Here is a 27000-nt window from a genome sequence, read left to right on the forward strand (position 1 = left end):
GTAGCCATGTGGTGCTAGCAAAATGAATAGGCAAGAAGCTTGCCCATGCTGGCTGTAAACCAAATCAGCTCACTTTCCTTACTCAGTGTTTGACATTTTCATGTGGTATTTCAAAGTCTATAGTCCATATTCTTACTATCTAGAAGGTGCAGAAGTGACAGTGTGAACTCATGCATAGAGATTGCCACTGAATGCAGTTGGCAGCAAAAAAAAAAAAAGCAGCAATAAAAATCTTTTGTGAAGGTATTGAGGGCTGCAGCATTTCAGGTCATGTTTGACGCTGTGCAGTGCTTGGAAGAATGGTCCCATAGCCAGGGGGGCATGGAGGTGTGTGAGGTTTGTTGAGGCTGAGACTAAAGACTGCTGTCCCAGTACCAGGCGAGTTCATGCAATTCTTAGGTCTTTCATTTTTCATTTGTGTTTAAATTGAATTTTTTTTAAACTGAGCTATGCCTCTGTTGTGCTGCTCATTAGGAGAGGATTGCAGCTGAATCTTCGTATGTGCTTAGGAATCCCAGACCTACTCTAAGTGCTGACCCAAAAATGAGGAACATCAGGCAGGTGGGAACTGCCTGTAAAATAAGTCTTTATGCAGCAATAAGGAAAATGATGTGGCTCCTGCGTGCTGCACACATTTAGGCAGCAGACTTGACCACAAAATATGCACGTGCTGTCAGGACAGGAGTCCAGAAAGGCTACTTTTTCTCCTTACAAATTATCTGCTGCTTAAGGTAAAAGGTGATAATTTCAGTACAATATGGTGAATATATTTAAAGTTCTTGATTTAAAGAATTACGACTTTTGTAGTTGGAGGTGCCACTGCTTACAAATGTTGTGTGACGACACGGAGTAGACAGTAGAATCTTGAAAACCTTTCACAGAAGTGATTTCTAAAACACACCTAGTCAAACTTGTTAATGGAAGGAATCTTATGGAAGGACTTGTTTTAAATAAAATTAAATGTGACTTTCTTTGGTTGGGGAGGCTTTAATTTATTCTAAACTCCTTCTCTTCAAAATTGGCACCTTTACTGTACAAACAGGCATTCAAACTACAGACTTGGAACAATAAAACGCCTGCGCCCCAGTGGATTGGCCAGGATCTCCTGTGAGAGACACAGGACAAGAAAAAAGCTGTCAAATCCTCTTGATGGTGGTCGTGGTGGTGCTGAGGTAATAGTTGGATGACCTTTTATTTCCTTTAGCGATTAGCAGGTGTTGTGACGTGGTCGTTTCTCTCTTCAGCTTCTGTAAATCTTGAAGACAGGCAGCGATTCATTGTCTGGTTTTCCTTTTTAAAAAATTAATGTATTTTTAATATGTTTTTAAATTTGTCAGTAACCTGTGTTGTGGGTGGGTTAGCAGGAAAAGGGCTGATACGTGCAATGAAAGCTTGTGAGGGTTGGTGCTTCTGGCAGAGGTCTGAGAGGTCTGCACTGTGATCAGGGAGCTTGCCTTGCTGCTGGGAGCGCTGCTGTGGGAGCAGTATTCTTCTTCAGTACAGGCTAAGCTTTTAATCCTCATTCTGATGTTCAGGCACTGACACTTGTACACGCACACACAAACATTCCTATTTCCATTCATGTTGCTTATCCGTTTTATTTTTAGTGATCTTTAAAATCTGTAGAGGGTATTCATGCAAAGTGGAAAACTCGGTATGGATTCTGTGGAAAGATACATTAATCGTAAAAGACAATACTGTGTCATATTAACACTGGACAGCAGTTGTCTAAAGTAGTATAATACTCAGCTAACAAAATAAAGGACAGTAAGGTCACTGTGGCTCTACCAAACTAGCTGTATATATGTTCCTTTCTGTTGCAACTGTAAAGAATAAACAAATTAAACTTGCTCTTTGACAGATGCAATTTAATGATTACAAAAGGTTCCCTGAGGTCATGGATCTTATTTCTCATCAATTGCCAATAAAGAGTCTACGCAGACCTTCTGATACAAGGGAGAATGTAAATAGCTATTATTCATCTTCCCCGTGTATCCCATGAGTTGGGGCTGTAGGGAAGATGGAGTTAAATACTATTAGAATTTTTCCTTAAAGTGGGGGAAAAAAAATGTATGAGAAGCACATGAGTGAACAGAATTAAGAAATGGGAACAATAATAAACAGATGACAAGCTTTTTAAAACAACACGGATTTAATGATGAGATTACATTTTCAGTTTACTAAGAAACAAACAAAAAACCTGCTATAAGACTGTAATATTGAAGTAATGCCTGATTACTTTTATCCATGTGCTAGGGTCTTTTTGATAGAAAAAGAGAAACCAATGGATGGATGAAGAAGGGCGTAAATTGAGAATACATACTTATATATATATTTACTTAGTTTTATAAAACACACTGGGATGTTCTTAGTTTTGATGATATTTTACTATGTCTGCTTTTAATTTTGGATGGACAGACCTTGCAGGTTTTTTAGTGTTATCTTTATTAATGAATTAGAAGACTTGTGTGCAAAACATGTCAAAAACATTAAAAAAAAAAAAATTAACCTTTCCTGAAATGTTTGAATGAACAGTATTTCAGAGATTATAATGTTGCAAAATATAAACTCAGTGCCACTTAATTACAGGAGTTGGCACTTTATTGGCTTTGAAGAATTGGCAAGAGCTATGAGCCTCAAGTTTTAGAAGGCATTTGTGGTTAAATACTGGAGAGCTGACTCACTATTTCAACAGTTTCAAGCCAGGCATCCTTTTCAAGAATTAAGCTTGATTCTCCCTTCCTCATAGGGCCCATTTCTTAACTTAACTGTTCATGGAATCATAGAATGGCTTAGATTGGAAAGGACCTTAAAGATCATCCAGTTCTAAACTCCTGCCGTGGGCTGGTCGTCGCACACCACCTCAGGCTGCCCAGGATCCCCACCCACAGGATTTGTTTGATCGACCTGGTACATGGATGTGATTTCTTTTGTGTCGTGTTTGGATGGGCCAAAATACAGAGTGCCCTAAGTCAGGAAAAGGGAATGTGGTCTCAAAGGGTTACGCTAGAACTAAGTGGACAGGTGTAGGGTTGGTGTTGCATAGGCAAGCCTTAGATGTTGTGTCATTGGCATGGCGTGGTTACCTGCTGCAGTTCTCTGTGCTCTTCTCACCCAACTCTTTGAGCTGGTCTTTAATCTTCAGTTTTTACAAAGTAACTGGGATGAATATAAATGCTTTCTTCATGGGAGTGAGCGAGAATCTTTAAGGGATTACTGAGGAATGGTATTCCAAGAGATGTTTAACTAACTTAACAAAATGCTCAAATTCAGGTTAAAATAATCACTTTTAAGAACTGCAGAGAATTTTTTTTTTTTCTTCTTAATACTAATATGCAATTTCAAAATTGTATGTAGTGGCTTTTCAGGATAGTTGGCAGTTTATTGCCATGGCAGGCTCTTTAGGAACTCTTTCTTAAGAAGAAAACTCCTAATGTGCTCTTCGTTTATGTATTATTATTTCTAATAGTTCTGTTATTGTTTTATATAGCACATCTAGTGCAGGGAAGGGAGGAAGGAAGAACAAGATGTTGCTAATCAGTTTGAATCCAAATACACTGAAAAATGGCATAGCTATGTATAGCAAAGCGGAAGCACTGAAGTTTTGAAGATCAGATACTCTCCTATCCAAATCTGGGTGTTGAGAAAGAAAGAGAGTAGGGGAAAGAAAGAAGGGAAAGAAAGAGGATCTCTCCTGAAGGTAAGGAGCGTGCTGCCAGGCCTGAGGTCTGTGAGGGACACGATTGCTATGGCCGGAGTGCTGGTGGGAGAGCAGTGCTGCCAAGGGCAGGGCCCTGGTGGGTAAGTGTGGGCAGTTGGTGCCATCCCCACCAGCTCTCCTAGCCGTGCCTTCAAGGAGGGCTCCAAGGACGGTCTGCAGGAGTGCCATTTAATAAAACTCTTGAGGTAAAACTCCACCTGTTAGCATAAATAAAATTATAAAGCAGATTCGCCTCTACCGTTCATAGTTTGTTTTCCATAATTGCCTCCAGTGGCACCAAGCTCTTTCTCAGCATGTTTCTCTTCTTGGATCTCCTTCGCTGTAGTCTTTAACTTTGTTATGGTTTGTTAGTGCTGTTGTTGTTTCATCCTGCCAGCAGCGAGTGCTGCTGCCTTTTCATCCTGTTACTTATGTAGCTTCAGTATTAATTTTCTTAATTATCACTGCCAAATGGATGAAGGGCAGGGATTAAGTTTGACCTTAGCTCAGTTTGCTTTACTGTTAAAATATCATCTCTTTTGAATCTCTTTCACAGCATGGGAGTGAGTCATGTTACTGTGGTCAGATTGAGGGTCCAGAGCCAACCAGTGCATCTGAGAGAGCAGAGTGTATGGGAAGGATGGCAGTGTGTGGGGAGGCAAGTTTTCTTCTGCTCATATCCCTTAAAACTGTTGTGTTTCCATGGGACTGTGTTCCAGCTCTGGCACCTCTTACGTCTGTTCTGTCTCCAAACATGAAAGTGAATTAGTCAGTCTTTGCTGATGTACAGAAATCTTTTTTTTTCTTCTTTTTTTCTTCCAAATAATTACAAAGTGAAACCATCCATTCTGTGACCGTTGGTGGAACAAGTCTCTGGGAGCTGACCGCAGTATGTAATTACTAGTTCAGGGCAAATGCTTTATTTTGATGCTACATTTCTTATGTGCATGTGAGGTCTGGGACATGGGTGTCCCATGTTCCAGAAACCTAAGTTTTGTTTTCCAATTGAAAGAACTTGGCTTCGTGGTAGTGAATATATGGTAGCCAAAATAAATAGAAGGTCATAGCATGGGCTATTTTAAGTTTTAAGTAGGATACCAGGATTCTTAAATCATATAGAATTTGCCACCATGGATTACATCACAACTCTAAAGACATAGAATTTGCCACATCAGATAAGTTAGTTATGCACCGAATCTGTTCTGTTACCCATTTCTGAGATGGGCAGATTTGACTGTCAGCAAAACTCTAAAGGACTGATCGCAGTGGCATTTCAGCCGCCTTCACCTATCTGCTGGAAGGAATGAAATGATGATAGAACAATTTTTATTTTACTCAGTAGCAGTTTTCCTACGTGGTAAGTTGGTCTCTCTGTTAGTCTGCTTGCTGTCTTCAGTGCCTTCCATTTTGTTTTAAAAAATTGTGTAGAGAAGATAAAACAGCTTTGCTGTAGTGACTTCTGTATCCCAAGTTATTTAGAAATTGTCTGTGTAACCAGAAAAGCTCAAATTTTTACTTTCAGTTTGTACTTAATCTCTGGGATTACAGTATGCTTGTGGAGTTCCTCCATGCTCTGCAGTAGCTTCATCATTAACTCTTGGCTTGGGAAAAATTGCTTATCCTGTTGTGTCCCTAGGGATTTGGCTGTGTTTTCTTCAGGTATTTCCAGTTGTGAGAGTTGCAGGGAAAGATGTGCTGGAATGAGCCTCTGAGAGGAATAGGTTGTGTGCTGTGTGGCTCATCCTCGGGCAAAGAGAAAAACAAAGCATGAGTTCATTGATGTCGGTGGCTTTCAGAGGAACAGAGTTTGTAAGCTTTAGGTTCTGTCAGAAAAAGTTTGGGCAAATGAAGTTAGTGCAACCTTTGCTACTGTTTGGGATGAATGTTTTAAATTGGATTTTAAATTGCAGCGTCTCTTAAACCATGTTTTCCTTCTTTGATGTAATTCAATCCTTGGTATTTTTTATGAGGGACATATAGAAATAGCCTGCTTTGAATTGCATTCCCTTGCTGCTTGTAGGCCCTGCAAAAATTCACTATTCGCAGATTAAATTTGCAGAATTAAATTTAACTCTGTGAAAAGTTTTAAAAGGAGAATTAGGGCCTTAGAAGGAAAAATGAGGGAAAGGGAGACATGAAAAGTTTTTGAACTTTCTGAATTGCCTGAGTGGTATCTCAGATTCCATCAGAAGAGGAGAGGCCAGCAGGGTGAGGGAGGTGATTATACCCCTCTACTCTGCTCTCATGAGGCTCCAGCTGGAGTCCAGGTCTGGGGCCTTCAGCACAGGAAGGATGTGGAGCTTTTGGGGAGGGTATAGAGAAGGCCACGAGGATGATCCAAGGGCTAGATCACCTCTCTTGTGAAGACTGGTTGAAGGAACTGGGCTTGTTCAACCTGGAAAAGAGAAGGCTGCAGGGAGACTTCATTATGGCCTTCCAAGATTTAAAGGCAGCTTATAAACATGAGGGCAATCGGCTTTTTGCGTGGGTAGATAGTGATAGAACAGGGGGGAATGGCTTCAAACTAAAGGAAGGGAGCTTAGATTAGATGTCGGGGGAAGTTCTTTACTGAGAAGAGTGATGAGGTGCTGGCACAGGATGCCCAGAGAAGTTATGGATGCCTGGTCCCTGGAGGTGTTCAAGGCCAGGTTGGGTGGGGCCCTGGGCAATCCTATCTAGTACTTGATCCGGCAGCTGGGAACCCTGCCTGTGGCATCGGGATTGGAACTTGGTGATCCTTTAGGTCCCTTCCAACCCAAGCCATTCTGTGATAAAGCTCTCCTGGCCAACCTGTTTCAGGTTCAGGTAAATCGTGGCTAACGCTTTAGGATGGCTACAGAACACGTTTTGAGAAATGCTTTAAAAATCAGCAGAATTTGAGCTGAGAGTTTCATCTGTGCATTATAATTGAGGACAAGACAAATACGAAATGCCAGATGTGCCAGCATCAATTTGTAAGATATTGCATGTTTTAAAAATAATTAATGGTTTGAAAAATACTATTCTACGCAGTATGCTAAATGGAATTCTTTAAACGAATGAAAAAAGGTGAAGTACTGCTGGCATTGATCTACCCGTGGCTGAATGAGCTTACGATTTTAATATCCCTCAAACTTGCAGGTTTTTTTTTTTTTTTTTTTTTTTGTCATAACACACAACATTTCCATAGAAACTGATATTTGATGTAGGGAGTTGATAATACTTCTATTTTTTAAATTCCATTTTAAAGCAAGTATTTTGAATAAAAGTAGGAAATAAAAGCACGGGGATGTTGTGTGTTCTACTTCTTGGGACTGTTCCTTCAATCTATTTTTAATAGACAAGGTCCTTGAAAACAATGAGTGCTGATGTTTTGGGATTTAAAAAATAGACATTGTCTTCCAAGTTATGCAATTTAGAATGTTACAGGCAAAAATGATACTATAAGAGAGTTATATATAGCTTAGCTCTAATCAAAACATTACCAAATACTTCTGGAGGAGAAGGAAAAACCTTGATTGTAGTCTTTTTTTTAACTTTTTTTTTTTTTAACCAAAATTTTGTGGCATGAAAAAAAAAAAACAAAAAATCATGTTCATATGCTTTAGTTATGTTCTCTACTCCCTGCTTGCGGGTTGACTGAGAGCAATATGCAGAGGATTTGGCAGTTGCATGGGGGAGGCAGGGGGTGTACATGCAGAAGGTGAGTTTCCAGCCAGGATACCTCTGTTTCTCCCTGCCTCTTCTGAAATGTACTATGACTGGGAGTGTTCTTCATTCCCTGACTTCTGTAAGATGTGTGCTAGGAATAATTGCGAACAGAAAACATCCCCCAGAAGTTACTGTTTGATTTTGCCATCGTGCTGGTAGTGCTGGCTGAGAGGCTCCCCCAAAAAGCCTGAAGGTGTTTTGTGTCTAAGGATCTTCTTAGTCTATGAGGGAAAATAGACATGTTTTAGGTTAGTAGTCCAACTAATAAATCTTACTGGAGCTGTGACAGTTCCTAATTTTCACTCCTTTTAACAAGATAGTTAAGTAGATAAGTGCAGTCTTCCTTTGTCTTTCCTGGCATTTCTTCCTTGCAATGCACTAATAAATGTGTTGAGAAGAAGTGAAAAGTACTCTCCTGCCCCTTCTCCTTACTTGCACCACTGATGTTTCATGAAACTGCAGCTCCTAAGTCTGACATTGCGAACATTAACTTTAGGATTGTGGCTGTGAAAATATCTACTTCTCCTTGTATGCATGAATTACTGTAAATACTTTGCTATCAGGGAAAATTTAAGAAAATTCAAAATGCAATAAACAACCTTTAAATAAAATCCAGCTTGTAATTGAGAGCAACTTGCTGAGAATTGTTATTGCTTTGTGTGCTTTTGTTTATCTGTTAAAAATGACCTTTAGATTATTTAAGAATTCTTACGTAATTAAAGCAGGCTAGTCTACATGACATAGTGAAACCATGTGAAGGATTAAAAACTGCTAGAAAAGTATTGGGGTAAATATTGCAAACACATGCATTGGTGTAGCTTGCACGTGCTTGTGATTATCGTTTCATGTATGATTTTTGTGTCTATCTGTAAGATGCAACAGAGTCCATCAGAGACGATGGGTCATATTTTTCTCTCGTGTGTTTTCTCTCCCTTTCTGCAAGTTTTAGCAAGGAATTTGCTAAACAAAAGCCTGGTAATTAGTGAAAGGACTGAGTTTTCTGAAAATTGGGCAGAGGTGAGTGAGGTGGTCTTTGTGACCCTAGCTAGCTTGGAGACGTGCTGGACCCTCTCTGCTGAGATGGTTTGGTATGCCAAGCCAAGAAAAATCAAACCTGGCCAGAAAATTTATGTATTTATATATATTTATATACAGATTGGGTGGGGCCATAATTGAAATAGTGCCTATGTGTGTTGCAGGGGGTTTGGTCTTGAATACAATTGTTGAGCATCAAGAATGCATGTGGCTAAAGGGTAAATAAATTATATTAAGGGTGTGTGACTTGCTGCAAGTTACTGAAACTGAACACTACTTGGGCACAGGAGAGAACCTTTATGTTATGTGCACAAATAGACATATCCATCAAATGGTTCATTGAGGTTGTCCCTCTGAGCCTTTGTGACATCTTGGTCTTAGTTTCAATTTAAATACAAATTGCTAATTATTCCTTTTTTTTTTTTATTATTTAATGTGACCTCACTAAAAAATGTATGCTTAATCCTGTCATCTTTTTTTATACTAACTAGGAATGTATTTTTAAGGGGTTAGACTGAAGTAACCTGTTAGTCTAATATCTCGCTTCTTAGAGTAGCCAATAGTATATAAATAAGTTGCTCTGAAAGTAATGCCTCCTATTTATTCCAGTGGAAACTGCAACAAAGAGCACAGTAACGCTGTTTGTTAAAGCAAATTCTCAGCTACGAAACATTGTCTTTTGGGAGGCGTTACTTTTCTCTCATATATAGGGAAGGGAATAATAAGAAGGAATGTTCAGTGATCATTCGTGATGTCTTTCCAAAAATCTGTAGCAACAACCAGTGAATGGAAGCAAGAATCATGAGGGATGCAGATGAAAGAGTGTTGTGTTAGCCATACGTGTTGGAATTTGTATATGTTCAGGAGATGAGCAGGAGACTTAAGAGTGAGCTGTGTGTGCTTCTCTGTTTGTCTGCTGTGGTTTGGTTCTGTAAGTGTGAAGTATAAGAGGAGTTTTGCTTTGTTTCTGTGCAGTAAATTAGGCAAAGGATAGTTGGGGTCCCCAGTGTGATAGGCTACCCTACAGACAGTGATACTAGATTATTTTCTTCCAAGACCAGATGGTACTAAAATGCTTAGGAAGTTCATAAGAGATGAGAATATGTCTAAGGCTCCACTTTAGATTCAGCCTAGCTATGAAGACCTCACTTGATGTAATGCTGCCAAAATAAAATATCCGTATGTGTTTTGTTAGTTTACTTAGCAGCTTATCTTAAAGATGAGAAAAAATTACATTTTTTAATTTACTTTTCTAGTTCTAGGTCAAATGATTAGTTCTGTGACAAGACAGCATGACACTTTGAAGTATGACAGAAGCCCTGATGCCGCAACAGAAGCTGGGAATATTAATGGCCAAATCTAGGTGAGTGATTTTAACTCTGATGGTTCCATGGCTGTTTCATTTCTTCCTCACTGCTGTAGTTGCCGTTTCTGCTTTGAAGCAATATTATGGTTCTTGGAATCCTGAAGTTTTAATATTAGAATATATTGGAGACAAAGTAACAAGCTTGTGTGATTATTGATTGATTACATCCCCCTTCTTTGTCTTTCTTGAGATATGGTAGGTGTACTTCAGATATCTTCTTATACTGTATCTTTCTTTGCAACTCTGTAGATTTTTCACAAATTACATTTACTTCAATTTCCCTGTATTTTTTACTGTGTTTACTGCATTTAATTGGACTGTTTGTTAAGTTTACTATTGAGTTACCTTGCAAAGAATGTCATATGATTACAACATAAGATTAAGACTGATCTATAGTGGGGTGATAGAAGAAGAAAGTTGAGACTTCATTCTGTGGCAGTTTTAGCATACTATTCTGTGAATGTTTACTATTTGTACAAAAATTTTTTAATTTAAAATCCTGAGAATATAAAATATTTATTTTTTCTTGGTTTATACATGATATTAGTTGAATATTTTATTGTTGTGTAGTAAAGAAACAGAGTAGACTATATAACAGAATTTAATCCAAAGAAAACTTACTAGCAATTAAAAAACAAACAAACAAAAAAAACCAAGTTGTAAAATGTGTAGGGCTCTTTTTTCCTTTACCTTGGTTATTAGTTGTATGTACGTCGCCATATAGGAAGTGTTTTAAAGTAGAAGTGCAGAATCTGAGTACAGGGCTACCTCAAGGCCTGGTGTGCCTCCACCTTCCATTGAACTGCAGCCCCGGAGCTCCCCAAGGCAGGGCTGCCTGTGTGTTTGCTGCCTGTGCTTGGTAACCTGAAACACAGAGCTGGTGTGAGAGCCAGTCAGCGTTGTGTTCAGCAGAGCTGGAGAGTCTCAGTTAAGGGAAACTGGAAGCCAGGTGGAAAGATCTTGGTTTAGGAGATGAGAATTGCAGCCATTGTGTAGTAGTTGTTTTCTCCCACCTGCATAAAGTGCTACAATAGGAATTGAGGTGAAAGTCCAATGGGTCTGGTTGGTAGTAGCCTCAGCTTCAGTTACTGGTAGGACTTCCATGGCATGGTATAGTCACTCCATGAGGCCAAATCTAATTTGATTCCTATTAAAAAGTTCTAATCTTCTATTAATTATGACTGCAGAATTCATCATGGAAAATTGTAATTGAAGGAGCAAGTTATATCGGGTTGTTCTGTTGATGGTGCTCATGTAAATGATCACATTGGGTTCGATTGTGATTTGTTGATTTTTACTTTAGAGATCACATGGTCTTCTAAAGAAGTCATGGGTAGCTGTTGTAGCTGTCCAGATAAAGAAACTGTCCCAGATAACCATCGAAACAAGTTTAAGGTAAGCACCTGATGTGGTATGCTGTGAATGATTTTGTTGCTTTCTTGAGTAGGTATGTGATGGAAAATACCTAAATGAAAATAGGAGAATTACTTGATGGGTTAATGCATTGCAGACCTGCAGGTGTCTTGGCTATAGGTTTATCTTGCCCCTTTGAAAATCTTTTCTAAGCAGCAGTGACAGGAATTCTGTAGACAGGTCGAGTTTCAATCTTCAGGATGGAGAAACAGCCTCATGTTTTTGGTACAACTCCATGCAGTTGGTAGAGCCCAGTTAAACACTACTACTGGGAGGTTATGGACCGTATGAATAGAGTAAGAGGCATAACTGGGTAAGTGTGATTATGAACCTGGAAGTGGGATCAGCAATGAAATATTATAGCATTGCAGATTTTACTTGAAGATCACTGTGAATTATATCATTTGGAGAACTTTTGTTTTTCTTAGCTTAAATGAACTTCGTGTGTGTGCTTCTATCCCTTTTATTGCTAGAATTTACAAGCTTGGGAACACTTGTTCATGTGCTTGACAACAAGAAGCTGCTGAAGTCAGTGTCTTTAAGTAAACATACCTTTGCATAGTCACACAACTCAGATGTGCTTCTGTGCTCCAAACTTTCTCTCCAAGTTGGCAAAGGATTGTAATGCTTCCAAAGTGAAAAATGATTCATACGTTGCCTGAGGGCAACACCGAAATGAGCTTTAAAACAATGGGAATTTCTGGAAATGTTTTATGTTATCAGTACAAAAAGCTGAAGGATAAAATATTTTCCTGTTGTCTTGGGTTTTTTAATGTATTTGACATCACTTTGTGCAACGAGTTCCTCTTTTCTCCTTGTAGACTTTCTCTATTGTTTGTGTGGTTTTTGTTTCTGTGATTTAGCAGCAGGGGGGAGAAGATGAAAGAATGTAATTTGCAAAATGAAGAAATTTGACATAAGCCTCAGTGACAGATGAAACTATTTCTAATTCTTTTTAACTGGCTAGATTTCGAGTTGAAAATGCTTCTTTAAGGAGTAAAAATTAATTGATACCATAGGGATCTTTTTGTAGCCTTTTTACTGAGTAAGAAAGAATTCCGCTAAAAGCAGCATTGCGAGATAAAATACATCTGGGGGAAAATGCACAGTGTCAGATTTCCATAAAGGAAGCAGAAGACCTCCAAGTGGCATAAGAGCAGAAGGAGTGAGCATATAAGCTCTAAACATATCATGTTTTCACATAAGATAACCAGAGAGTATGTGAATTATTTGTTGACATTAAAAAGACAGACAAAACAAACTAAAACAGTCTGAGCACAGTGCAAGGCTCTACAGGTGTGTGAAGGAAGCTTCATCTTATAGCCTTTTCTCAGCCCTTTTCTCAGCTATACGTGGGGTTACATGACAAAGTAAATTTTTTTTTTTTTTTAGAAATGAGACATTGAAAAATTTCATTATCTGAGGTATCCCTGTGTAAATAGTAGAATAATGTACATAGCGTCAGCTTAAAACTTAATTAACCTTAATTTTCTTATTTTAAATATCACCACAGATTTTGCAATAATGTTATATATTCTCACTCATGTTGTTTTTAAAGATGTGTTATTTTAATTCTGGGTTGGAAAAGCAAAGGAACTGGTTTGGTGAGTTTTTTCTCTTAAACTTTACCTCAAGGATCACAACTCGTATGATGGAACGCATAGAGTGCATTAGTGAAACATTAAGATGATAGTAGCATTGGTGCTCAAATACTTGTCTAATGCTATTTAACTTCCTTTCTGTAGGTTATTAACGTGGATGATGATGGTAACGAGCTGGGTTCTGGCATAATGGAACTCACAGATACAGAACTAATTTTGTACACCCGTAAAAGGGACTCCGTAAAATGGCACTACCTCTGTCTCCGTCGCTATGGCTACGACTCGAACCTTTTCTCTTTCGAAAGTGGTAGAAGGTGTCAAACTGGACAAGGTATGTAGAATTTTTGTATAAAGAGATTTTCAGAAATGTATTTGATATCTGAGGACTTGTTTAATCATTGTGTACTCGCCTGCCCTTTGACAAGGGTTATAATGGATGTAGTTTTATATGTGGATGCAATTCCTGGAAAAAAGTAAGTGGAATGGTCTTATGGTAAAATGAGGATTTGAATTGTTTGCAGTTTTTGGTCTGGAGCACTTGGTGTTTTTGGGTTGATAGCTCTGGTCAGCTTACAAGGTTTTCACAGGGAAATTTTCCTGCCTTTGGAGTTTGAGTTGGCTTTCAAGGAAGGGCAAGGAAAGATGGGGCTGTGAAGGAATCTTTTAAGAACACGAAGTTTGCTGTTTTTATATTTTTAAGAGACTGTAATGCTGGAATGAACTGGATATGCTGTCTTTTTTTTTTATTGCCCTCAGCATCACACTTTTGTCTCATCCTCTTCTTGAAACTCATATCACTTTCATTTCATCAGTATCAGTGACATAACTCTCAATTTTTTTATTTCTTTTTATTTTTTTCAAATTTTATATGAAGACTATAAACTCCAGCTTTGCTTAGTTATTTTCTGGCTTTAATCAGAAAAAAGTCAGTTTCCTTTCCAGCTCCAAGATCACCCCCATCTTGGCCAAGATAGGCTTTTCTGTTGCTGTTTGTAACAGCAGTCACTGATGGAGGAATAGCTGTATTGGTTGAGGACTGAGCCTCACTTTGCATCTTCATATTGTGGTGCAGCTCTGTGTACTTGGAATTCTCGTGTATTGATCTGTTGTGAAATTTGAGTTCTTATTTTCTTAGAGATTTTCAGCATTTAGTAGTGTCTCCGTAATCATGTTATTTAGCAATGGCAAAATATTTTTTAAGTTCGCTATTAAGTTAGGAACAATAACAAACTTGATCCTAACCAAACTTGGTCAAATTACATTGTCAAAGCAGAGGTAAGGGCTGACAATTATTTTACTATAAGGGCTTAGAAGGCATTCTTGATTCGGCTCCTAGTGAGAAAGAGAGACGTTTTCAAATGTTACAGAATACTGTGCATTAAACGAAATTTTCAGACTTCTAAGGAGAAAATTGTGAACTTTGGTATGAAAAATGCACTTAAATGAATTTTTGCACATTGAATTCACTACTTCTTTTAAATATACAAAACACATACTAATGAAATTCAATTGAAAATAGTATTTTGAAAGTTCTTTTCCACAGCCTTTTACCAAGTCTGCAGGCTTTTTCACTGACTCTACAACTCTCTTCTACGCTTCTAATTTCCTTTTCTTTTCAAGCGAAGGTGAAGCAGACTTTGTGAGCAGCAACCCTTTCCTCCCTCTTTTGTTTCTTGCCTTCCTTACATAATATTAAGTACTGTGAATATTAAGAAAAAAGAAATCTGCAAGAAAATGTTCTCCCTGCTGCCATTTTGCAGTGGTGCATTGTTCCTGAAGCCTACGGTAGCATTTGTGGGCACAGTTGCAAAACTTCATCTTCAGTTGATGAGATGACCAAAAAATGTTTCCTTTGAGAATACACAAAAATTTTGCCCTGCCACTTCTACCAGTTGTACTAGTCAGTGTTCTTGTTCTTTGTTTCTTAGATTTCTCTTTTTTGGCCCATTAAAGTTTAAGTATCCAGTGCAAATCTTTGGAAATACAGCAAAAATGAAATGTAGGCTCTAGAAGTATGTAAAACGTAGAAGCAGCTCGACAAGTGTTGTTTTGCAAGCATGGAACTTATTCATTGCACCAGCTGAATATTGATTGTTGACAGACATTGCTCTCAGCCCATTTGGTGTATTCCCATTGAGGTTTGTGAGCTTCTGCCACATGGAGCATTTCTGGTACTTCTTCTGCAGTCCTGTGTCCATAAATAAATATACGGTGATAGTAGTTGCCAGCATGTTGCATTTTTTGCACTAACAGAAATTGCGGTATAGCTAGGTGGTTTTTAGTGAAGAGTGTTTTAAGATTGTGATACTCAAAAAAAAAAAAAAAGAAAGAAAAAAAAAAGAGCACCTGCACCCACGTGTAACAAGCATGTCAACTTTAACTTCATGCTTTCAATGGAAGAATAACCCAAAGCTGCGACTTTGCTGGTGAGGGTAAGTTGGGGCGCTCCCTGCTGTTCAAAGGCAAAGTGGCACAATACACACATCAAACACACGGTATTGCTGCTGACTTTGTGTTCTGTGTCTATCCCTTTAGCCAAAACCAATTGGTTTGTTACTGTCTGTTTCATGCAGTTTGTCCTACTAGCTTTACATTTTAATCTTCTTAAGAAAATTAGCTTTTTTGCAATGTTTAAGTCCTTCTTTCCCCTCGTGCAGGTATCGTGTAGCAATTTAATAGATATCTGGTTTAACAAATCTGATCTTGTAGCATCACAGTAATTTCATTTTTTTTTTTTTTTTGTAGGCATCCTTGTTATCAACTTAAAAGAAATCTTGCTGTTTGTGTTTCTTTTTTTTTCTTTTTTACCCCTCGTGTAGCCCTCAAAACTTAGTTTTGCTTTTAACGGAATCGATTTCTGTTCCATGTTAACTTTGGGTGCATGGGAAATGTATTCTCCTATCAGATAAACACTTGAAAGGATCTCACTGTATTTGTGTGTGTTTTGCTGCAATAAAAATTTCTAAACTTTTTTTCTTCCTTAGCAGGTATTTGTGATGTGGATTCCAGTTATTTTGCTTGAAAGTTTTATATATATATAGTAAGTTATGCTTCTTTTAAAGGATTTTGATTTTTTTTTTCTTGTGTATTTATAGGAATCTTTGCCTTTAAATGTGCCCGTGCAGAAGAGCTATTTAATATGTTGCAAGAGATAATGCAGAATAATAGTATAAATGTGGTAGAAGAACCAGTAGTAGAAAGGAATAACCATCAAACTGAGTTGGAAGCTCCAAGAACGCCTCGAACACCTACCAGTAAGTATGGTTATACTAGGAAATGACGTATGTGATTATAATGTGGTATTTAGTTTTAAATTAGTGGGTTTTTTTCCTTAATTTGCATGAAATTTTAAGTAACTACATGCTATTTTCAGCTGAGAGGTTAATTACTAGCAACACATTCTCTTGAGGCACTTGCTGAGGATTCTGTTTACAGAATTTGAAGTCCTGGGAGCAAAATTTCTGTAGTCAAGTTTTTCAGCTTTAAGAAATAAGCTTTGGGAATTTCATTTTTGCACAGAAATACTGCTTAAGCATATACCTGTTCAGTTGCTCTGCTGTATGTCATCATATTTTACTTGTATGATTTGCAGTGTTTCAGAGATGTTAACATTAGTCAGTGCTCCAGCCTTTTGGTTAGGGAAAAGTTAATAACATTATCACGTCTACAGTAGGTTTGAAAATTTGCTGTGGGTAAGTGGATGGGTAGAATTAAGTCTTATCAAAACTGCTAGAGGATTTGAGCTAATTCCAGGCAGATACCAAGATGCCTGAAAGTAGGAATTCAGAGAAATAGAAAGCTAAGTTTAAAAAAAAAAAAAAAAAAAAAATCCTGTATTTATTTATTTTTAAAGTAGACATGATTTCAATGGTAGAAAAAGAAGTTGGGTATGGAGCTTATTGGGAAAACTGTGTTGTGTTGTACACTTTGATTTTGGTGGTTGCTTCACATGTCTTTCCCATAAGTACTGAGATGTTTACTCTGCAACTCCTCAGCAAATCTACCTTGTGAATATTTAATAGTTTCACTATTTTTTTTATTTCCTTTGAAAGTTGAAGATTAATATATAAAATGAATTTTACTTGGATACAGTAAAATGTTCTATTCTAATATGGTTTTGGTTATTTTCTAATTGAATCAGCTCCTGGGTTCAATGCACAGAGTTTACCTAATGGCTATCCCAGATATCCGTCTTTTGGAGATGCTTCATCACATCCTTCCAGCAGGCATCCTTCTGTTGGAAGTGCACGCCTCCCCTCTGTTGGTGAAGAATCAACGCATCCTCTACTTGTAGCAGAGGAGCAAGTGGGTATTTTTTTTCCTTGTGTAGTTCATGTTCAACACTTGTTCAGATTTTTCTCATGTTTATTTTGTAGGCTTATGTTGTCATTTTTTGTGCTTTTCAGTCAGGTGTAATGTACTTCTACTATATGTTAGTAGTCAGAAAAGTACTTGTTTTGTCTCTTTAAAATGATACTTTCTAGGATAGCTTGCTGAGGAAGTCTAACTATTTGAAGTTTTTATATAAGAGTTAAGGTATAGAAAGTATGTATTTGCATATGCTCTTTTCAAAAATTTCGTAAACTATTTTTAAACACTTAAGTTGGACTTCACAGAGAGAGATCTTGGTCAAAACTATTTACACGTAAGTCTTCTATTTGTTAAATAATGGAATAATTAAACGTAAAAGCAATTTTTACAGTCCTCGAGGTCTTACTGTGGAGTTAGAGGAGACACCTGCACAAAGTCCTGTCCTGTCATATTTCGAATACTCTAAGTGGCGATCCCACAATGTCTCTGAGCTTGACCACCCTTATTGTCAAAGTATTTTTCCCTTACTGAAATTTTTTCCTGTTACAGCTGGTATTGATTGCCCTTGATGCTTTTGTTGAACATCTCCAAAAAGTTTCTGACTCTGTCTTCGCTTTAACTGTCTAAAAATAGTTGGAAAGTGCTATTAAATAGCTTCCTAGCCTTTATTTAAGGTAACAAAGACATCTCTTGGCTTCTGTGTATATCATGTGTTCCAGTGCCTCTAATCATAGCCCTCCACTGGACTCTCTCCAGTACATTGGTGTCTTTCTTCTTCTGGGAACCATCAGTCCAGATTCAGTATCAACAGTACTGAATTGAAGATGATAATTACTTTCCTTAACCTACTGGCTGTGTTTTAAGTAACACAAACCAGTAGACATTTTGTATTCATTGCTACAAGGGCATACTGGTGACTCACATTCAACTTAGACCTCTGGTGCTTTTCTACGAGACTTTTTTCTAGTCAGTTATTACCTGGCCTGTATTGTCAGTATTGTTCCATGCCAGGCCCTGGGGCCTTGCTGAACTTCATGAGGTTTATGTGAGGCCATTTTTGTAGGTTACTGAGGTTCTCAGTGAAAACCTTACCAGTCTGAGGAAGAACACTATCAGAAACTTTGAGGCTTTTCTCATCGTTCAGGTTGCTGATGAAAATGTTAGTTAAGTTTAATAAAATATAATCTGGTGATAAGAAAAAACTGTTGAAAATAAAAAGGTGAGCAGTGCAAAGTGAACTGTCTTTTGGGAGAGAATCAGATTGGAGCCACCACAGAAAATTTCAGGAGTTGTTGTTACTGCAGACTAAATGAGTTTAAAGAATCAGTGTAGAGTCACGTGAGCTGTAAATAACACTTCAATTTGTAGAGCTTGACAGAGAAGTTGTAAAGGTGGGGTGAGTCCTGCTGTCAAATACTGCTCTTGCTATTTGAGTGTGCAGGCAAAGACTAAGTTTAGAGGTGGTGTTCTTTGGTATTTCCCTTTCAGCCTTATATGTTGCTCTGATGTGGGAACTTGGAATGATAAATTAGTAGTATCTTCCTGTCTGTTTTAATGGCATCTGGTGTTAACTCCTGCTACTTCTTAATTCTGAGTGCCATGGTTCATATGGAAATGCAGTTTTTCTGTTTCAGCTTCTGGTATGAGGAAGCTGTTGGCTCTTGAAGAAGAATGCCTGCTCTTTTTGAAAAGCTAATCTCATTCTCACTCTTGAATTGAGTGGTATACTAGGTGCAATCCTGATTTTTATTTTTTATTTTTTAAATGGACAGCAGATTTCTTTTCCAATGTGGAAATTAGAAAGATAAATTTGGCCAAAGCAACTCTGGAATTTTTGGTCACTGTCATGATATGAGAGGACAAAGCAGAACTCTGTTTTACTATTTTGTCCAAGCATACTAATGAGCTGGGCTAAAAAAGCCCAAGGTTGCCCTGACCAGAACAGAGCTGGAATAGAACCTGGAAAGCTGCAACTAGAGCACAGCTAAATTCTACTCTTTTATTAGAGTAACGGTAACAAAACCAGCAATAAAGCAACAATAATGAAAATAGAGCTCAGCTCAGCAAAGTGTGACAGAGACAGCATAATTTCCTTTTTTTTTTTTTTTTTTCTTCCTTTCAGGTGCACACTTATGTCAACACTACTGGTGTACAAGAGGAAAGAAAAAATCGATCGAGTGTGCATGCGCCACTGGAATCAAAGCTTTCAAACACTGAAACAACTAAAGTAAAAGAGGATCAGATGTGTACTGATGACAGAGATGCTCACGTTCTCCTGGAGCCTGAAGGAGTCAAGTTTGTTTTAGGACCAACCCCTGTTCAAAGGCAGTTAATGGAAAGAGAGAAACTGGAGCAACTTGGGAGAGACCAAGTTAGTGGCAGCAGCACAAACAATACTGAATGGGACACTGGGTACGACAGTGATGAACGTAGAGAAACACCATCTGGTAATAAGTTGGTGTATGAAAATATAAATAGGTTATCAATCCCTAGTGCCTCAGGGGTCAGGAGAGGTCGTTTGACATCCACCAGTACCTCAGATACCCAGAACATTAACAACTCTGCTCAGAGGAGAACTGCGCTGTTGAACTATGAGAACTTGCCATCCTTGCCTCCTGTTTGGGAATCCCGCAAGCTGAGTAGAGATGAAGATGACAGTTTAGGACCAAAGACCCCATCTCTGAATGGCTACCACAATAACCTAGATCCAATGCATAATTATGTCAATACAGAGAATGTAACAGTACCATCAAGTGCTCATAAAATAGAATTTCCACGACGTCGGGACTGTACCCCAACAGTCTTTAACTTTGACATCAGACGTCCGAGTTTAGAACACAGGCAGCTCAACTACATACAGGTTGACTTGGAAGGTGGTAGTGACTCCGACAACCCTCAGACTCCCAAAACCCCCACCACTCCACTTCCACAAACTCCAACCAGGCGCACAGAGCTGTATGCTGTGATAGACATTGAAAGAACTGCTGCTATGTCAAGCCTGCAAAAAGCACTGCCCCGAGATGATGGTACTTCTAGGAAAACTAGACATAACAGTACTGACCTGCCTATGTGAGCCTGGGAAGCATTAAATCATTTGCACCTTTTGTGAAGTTTATAAAATTGAAGATGCAAGTACTTTGCATTTCTTAACACTAACGCCTTTTATAGACTAATAGAACTTTTTCTGCATACTTCATGTACTTGTCTAACTAAAGGGAATTAATGTAGAGCAAGCATTCATTTAGGTAACACTTTCATTCTATGGTAGTAATTACTGCATAGCAGCATCGCCACCTTTCACAGTGCCTCCTTAAATTGATTAGAGTGACATGCCAGTTTTGAATTTATAAATATTCTGGTTTGGTGCCTATAGTCGTTAATGGCATTTATAACACTTTTTAAAGCCTCTTGATATATGTGTTATTAGCAGGTAAACCTAATCTTTCAAGACAGATATCTACATTCATTTCTCATTGACGTGGCTCCTTCAGAATGAAATGTATGTTATTCATTAACTCAGTTTGATGTACACGAAATGTATTGGTTCATCTCAAGGGATATAAATACCAAACTTCTCTTTTTTTTTTTTTCTTCGTCAAAGACCACATAGGCAAGAAGACATTTAATTCCCTGTAGTTTTCTTAAGTTGTGTGATATTTGAGAGGTCACATCAAAGTCCGTTTATCATTGCTATAAACACATCTAAACCCAGCCTTAAGCTACTTCAGATAGAAGAGAATTCCAAGTGGCATATCATGTTCTCTGTGAAATCAGATGGATTTTAATGTTGGAGTTTTTTGTGAAGGAATTCACAGGTTGGCTATATGAATTAAGGCCCTTTTGTCATTTCTTAGTTCACTGTGCCTTCCTTTCTTTGCATTTGTGTTTCTTTTTATCTGTTGTTTTAAGAGTCAAAATTTTGTACATAGCTTTAATTATTGTTCAGGGTTGTGTATGTGTTTGTCTTACTCTCTGCATTTGACAAAGAAAGACTCTTGAAGGTCAAATGTCTTTGTCCAGCGTTGTACTTCTTTATGCCTGACTGAGATATCCCAGCTCTCCAGCAGCATGCATTATTGCACAACTGGAAAGGTTTATTATGCAATTATTGTCTTCCTCTAAAGATTCAGACACAGGTTACGTGGGAGTCAGGGTACTGGACTTCGTAGTTCTTTGTAGGAAATTGTACATTCTAGCAATGTGCATCCGTAGTTGATAGTATAATTTAGAAAGATATGTAGTAAATTATCTGAAGGTAGTATTATCTATGAGTATACTTCTTTTCCTTTTGCAGTTGGTGAATTTGGCTTCAATAATAGCTGCGCAGTGTTACAGGTACATCCAAGCAGAGTGTCATTTGAATATGCCAGATGCACCCTTAGCAGAAATTGTTGCCTTTTTTCAATGCTCTGATTAATTTTAGAATTCTGGCAGTATTGCAGGTGCACCTTGGTACTAGCAGCAGCAGAGGTTACTCTTGAGCCTGTGATTGTAAAGGAACTGACACTTGTGAACTGGTGTGATGTAAAATAACCCTTGAACTTTGTGAGGAAAAACATGCAAGAAAAGCCATGTGAAGATCTGAAAAATAAATACGGGTCTTCATGCAATATTTAAAACTGTTTTATTTAAAAATATATATATTTTTTCAGGTTTTTAAATCGGAGTGTATCCCTGTACCTTTGTTAACTCTTTCTTTGGTCTTCTCTCAGTTTTGTAGTGGTAGCAACGGTAGCATCTGCAATACATGTTTCTTGCCACATCATTAAGGGATATCAGGCAAGCTTTTAATTCTGAAAGACTTTAATTATTCTTTACAGACTGTGTGGTGTCGAAATACCAGGTTTACAGAGAACACAATTTGCAGAAGTAAGAGATGGGTGTGCTGTGAGACCATTACGAGGAACTTGAATGAGATAATTAATGATTTCACTGTCAACCTATGCAAACTGCTGTGATAGATTTGTTGACTTGTGGAGAGAACTTGGTATTCAAGAAGGTGAAGACTACCTAGAACTAGAGATTTTTGCAGGTCTACAGTGTGTGTTAATGCTCCTTCATATCTTTTCCGTTGCTTTACCTTGTGTTATGGACCAGTTGTACTGAAGAGAAGCTATGAGGTGTTGCACAATACTGGGTTAATGATACTGGTGTGGTTCTTGTTCTTCACTTAAGAACATATGTTTAAGCACACTTAAATCTGTGAGCCAGCCTATTGCTTCAGCATGTGTTTTGCGGCAAATGTGTTTGATCTAGATAGCTGCCTAGAAATATTTGGTCCCACCTGTATAGTACAGGTGTCTCAAATTCTGATTAACTGAACCCTTGTAACACACCTGCACCCTGAGGCAGAGGAGCCAAATTCATAATTGTCAGATAGGGAAACAGACCTAGTGCAGATCCGAAGTAAGCTGCCAAAATGACAAGAAACATCCCTCCTTAGTTCTGGTGCACTGCCCTGTGCATTTATCCTAGTCTCAAATATAAGAGATGATCTGAATTATATATATATATATTTTTTAATGCAAGTTTCACAGTACTTCATGTGGGGTATTTTCTTAGGTCTGGTCCCCAGAATTGAGAACTCATTGAGGTTTTGTTCTCTGTGATTTCTGAATGCATAGCCATGGCATTATTTTTCTTCTTGTTTTTAATATATACTAAATGAAATACTCATCAAGCAGAGTCAAGTGAAAACTTTCTGTAGCCTTAGTTATATTAACAAATCTGGCACCATATTTTCTAGGACTATATTTTATATCCTCTTCTACAGGTGGAATAACGCTTTCTTGTTTTGTGTAAGCTGCAAACGTACTGGGTAGTCCGGTTACCTGCACTGCTCATCTTTAGCGTTCTTTTTATTTCTCTATTTTATGACCCTTGAAGTAGATGTAGTTGTGATGCACTTTACCCTGTGAGACTTGGTAAATGTATTTTCAGTCTCTTTAAAGGTTGTGTTGTTAGATTTAGTGTCTGTAATTTAGGATTCAGTTTTCAGCTGAAGTCTCACCACAGTATTTAGCTCGTATTTATTTTGGCCCCACAGGTGTATAGAGTGAGAACCTTCAAGTAGGTAACAAATTTCTTTAGTAAGTAAGACATTCAGTTTCTACACAGTAGGTCCTGCAAGAATGGCAACACCGCTACCAGTTCTACTTTTCTTCCATAGCATGCAATTGGCTGCTGCCCTTCAAGCACGTTTAAAGAGGGAAAGCCTTTGACTGTAGATATTCCTTCAGTGCAATGACTTGTGAAAGACATTGGAGTATCTTTTAAAGAAAGAAAATGTTAAAGCAGTGACCAAAAGTATGTAATAAAGATTGTACTGGAAATACACTCAGTGAGAATCTAATCCATTGGTTGTATAACAAAAATGTTTCTCCTCAAATCGATACGAAGACGGAGTCTAATTTTAAATTTGTAGTGTTTCCGTGTGACTCCAGATGAAAATTAAAAAATGATTTTTAGCTATTATTTCTGACTGTTTTTTCCCCCATAAGTAAGTTTTGCATATGTGTTAAATTTAATGGCGTGCATTGAAACACTATTCTTATTAAAGTCTATAAAACTTTGTAGAAATCTGAAGGATTTTAAATATATTGTGTATCATAAACTGCTTAATTTCCACCCCCCTTCACCCCAGATACCTAAACATTTTTGTGTATTTAAAGCTCTGACTAGGGAAGGGTCTTAGCTGTAGCAAGTTCAAAACGACGTCAGAAAGGGCTGCTCTTTTGCTGGAAACTGACCAGCAGTTGATTTTGCTGGATTTTTGACAGTGTGTTTGCTCAGAATCTGTTTTTTATGTAACTATTTCACATTGAGATGGAATCATGAAATGGTAGATTGCCTTCACTGTTGGGGAAGTAAAACTGCAAGTTCTGGTCAGCTTCATGTACTACTTTGAGCATATAATGCTGTATTTGATTTGGACCTCTATTTCTGAGCAGTATTCTCCTCTTTGTGTAATGTGGATTCAATGGTGGGATTTTTTGGGTGTTTTTTTTTTTTTTTTTTTTTTTTTTTTTTCACTGTACAAACTAACTTAGTGGTTGCAAATAAGATAAAACTGATTTATTAGGAACTGGTAGTTGACTGGGATCTGAAGTTTTTCTGTAACCCCCAAGAAGCCAAAAGAAATTTGATCCTTCTGGTTTGATAGACAGAATTAGGTGGTTTTGGAATTTAGTCTTAAGATCTTTTCCCATCTTTTCTTTGATACAGCAAATCAGGTGTTTATATTTGACAGTATTCACTTAATATCAACTTAAGTTCATTTACATCTTTATTTTAAATTCATATACACTCCAAAAAAAAAGAAAAAAAAAAGAAAAAAAAAGAAGAAATTCCATCACAAAAGACTGCGTTAAGATGGAGTGAAGGCTGTTGATGTCCTTCATACATAGCATGCATTGAAAAGACACAAAGTCATGAGCAAAGGTCCTTTCACAATCTTTAGCAATTACTTCCTCCTTTGGACAAGATAAGTGAATAAAAAAAGTCTTAGTAACTGTAACTCTGACCATTTGTACGTTATTTCTTGTGATATTGTGCTGTAAGGTATGTGACTACGTTGTCAGATGTCTTATGAGGATGTTATCCTAGTGTGGTGTTTGCTCCAGATTAACGCAGTGTTTTGTTTGGAACTGTGTAGGTGTACAGATAGAACATGAGATATAAAGTTACCTTTAAAGTTGATGAAACGAGTTTTGGACATTTCTATATTTTTATATATTACAAAGGGCATTTTGAATTTTTTCTTGCAGTTTTAATAATTATTTAGTGTGGTAATATACATACATTGTGACACTGTTTCCTGATGTACCCGTTACTTTGGTGTAATTCTATTTTATGTAGCAAATATGTGTATATACAAAGGAGATTCTGTAAAAATACGATTACGAAATAGGCTCGAGCCCTTTGGAACAGGGACTGTCTTCCTGCATGTCTGCAAAGCCCTTCATGCCTCGGGGTCCCAGCCACAGCTGCCATCCGAGACCTGTGGTGAATAAACTGTCAAGAGATGAATGTGAAGGAGCAGCTCTTCTGCTCTCTGGAGAACCTTAGTACAAAGGTGCCATGAAGCTCACCTTGCCGCTCCCCAGTGCCAGGGCCATGCCATGTGTGGTTGCTCCCAACCACTTGCCAGCAGCCCAGAGAGCCTGGGATCGGTGCTCTTTGCTCTGGTCCTTCCCTTTGGCAGTAGAAAAGGAAGTCTGAGGTAGGAGCTTTGATGTCAGAGAATCTGCCTTCCTAGTGCTTGGGCCTCATGCAGCATCCCTTGAAGCCAAACTAAGTCATATCTGCGTCTGGGCCTCTAAGTGTGTTCCTCCAAGATTGAGTTCTGCTGACAGCAGCTCTGTTGTACCTGAGGACCTTGTCGGTCAAGTTCTTCAGGAATGGTCTAAAAATACTGTAAAAATATAAATATATTTAATTACATGTACTGAAAATAGAAATCCTATTTGTTGTGGTCAGAGTTCAGATTACTATGTGAGTTTTGATTTCTTAGTCATACCTGCATATATATTGCTTTAACTATGTTGTATGAAAGAGGAAGTGATTCTAAAGTGTGTGAAAGATCAGGATTACACCTGTATTTGTAATGGTTGTGTTGTTTAGGAATGGATATCAGTGAACTTAACTCCATATTAATGCAGTTTTTTTGCATTAGAATGTGTGTGTATATCATACACCTGCATTTTATATATAATATATTATATATTTGGTACTAACTTTATATTTTCCCTCAAATTTGCCAAATCTTGAAGACAAATGTTCTCACTTGTAAGACTTTGGTACTTAATAACTGAATGTATCTGAAATGTTCTGGTATGAAAGACAGTAATGTTGTAGAGTACCCCACGATACAGATGTCTCAACCAGCAGGCGCGTTGCCTTTGTTGCGTGTTACATCTCAATCCACTGCAGCATCACCTCACGTCTCATGAAATATTGTCCGTGTTTTTAACTAAACTGCAGAGCTGCCCTTACAATACAGCTGACAACAGTTCTATCATGTATGCTGGCTGGTAGGAGTAAGAATACAATAGTCACCAGTGTGCCACAAATGCATTTATTAAATGCAGAAATACACATTTCTACAAAGGCCAAAATCTTATGTTGTATGTTCCTTTCTTGTCATTACATTGTATGATATTGTAAGATTATTGTATGTCCTAATTTGCATTATAAAATGTTTTTCCTACTTAAAGGCATAAATATAGCAACTTTGTATAAAGGTAGCTTTCTAGATTTTTATTTCTTTTATATAAAAAGGTCTAAACAGTGAGAGTATCATTGCCAAACTGTTTATAAAATTTCAGTTCATTTGCCCTGTTTGATGAATTTGTTTTTACAAACATTCCATATTTCTTTTAAGAAAATTATATTATACTATGCAGAAAGAGTGTATTTTTATGCCATTCCACATTAATCTTAAAACAAAAAAACCTTAAAAAGCAAAAATCCCCCCCCTTGTTTTAAGCTATCCTTACTGAGAAAGCTTACCAAATGTTCATTTTTAAAGATGTATTATGTATTATGAAACATTTTCCCCTTTACCAGTGCCAACTTCATTTGGAAAAAAAATAATAATTGTAGCATGGCAATAAACTATTGATTTTACATTGAAAATAATGTGTGGGTTACTTCAATATTTACCACTGTGAGTGCTGATACATACTGCATTAGTAACCTTTTTTGCTTTTCTTTAAATCACTGCTTCAAAGCAATGATAAATAGCTATTTTTTCCCTCTGGTAATTCCATTCAGCAGTGGCAAGAAAATCCAGAAGACAATGACCCGGTGTTTGTAAATTTTTCTGGAAGCTTTTGTTTCCATTCTGTTAGAGTTCTGTTCCTTTCTTCTGCCCATAGGCCTGG

General features: G+C 37.6%; 1 protein-coding gene across 5 annotated transcripts in view; it reads left to right on the forward strand.

Moving 5' to 3' along the window:
- FRS2 (fibroblast growth factor receptor substrate 2) overlaps positions 1-26755 on the forward strand; it is a 50404-nt gene extending 23649 nt beyond the window's left edge. For 4 of the 5 annotated variants that reach the window (XM_085221081.1, XM_085221071.1, XM_085221093.1 and 1 more), the window contains 6 exons: positions 9682-9788; positions 11095-11186; positions 12950-13136; positions 15901-16059; positions 16947-17110; positions 19239-26755. In XM_085221081.1, the coding sequence (XP_085077207.1) occupies positions 11121-11186; positions 12950-13136; positions 15901-16059; positions 16947-17110; positions 19239-20189 (1527 nt within the window). In that variant the 5' untranslated portion in view covers positions 9682-9788; positions 11095-11120 and the 3' untranslated portion in view covers positions 20190-26755. Of the gene's footprint in view, positions 1-1048; positions 1173-9681; positions 9789-11094; positions 11187-12949; positions 13137-15900; positions 16060-16946; positions 17111-19238 lie in introns of those variants that run through there. The other variant, XM_085221102.1, reaches the window with a different exon arrangement.
- The last annotated feature ends 245 nt before the right edge of the window (positions 26756-27000 follow it).

Source organism: Meleagris gallopavo, chromosome 1, assembly GCF_905368555.1.
Source record: "Meleagris gallopavo chromosome 1, MGAL_WU_HG_1.1, whole genome shotgun sequence".
In the NCBI taxonomy this organism is placed as follows: Eukaryota; Metazoa; Chordata; class Aves; order Galliformes; family Phasianidae; genus Meleagris; species Meleagris gallopavo.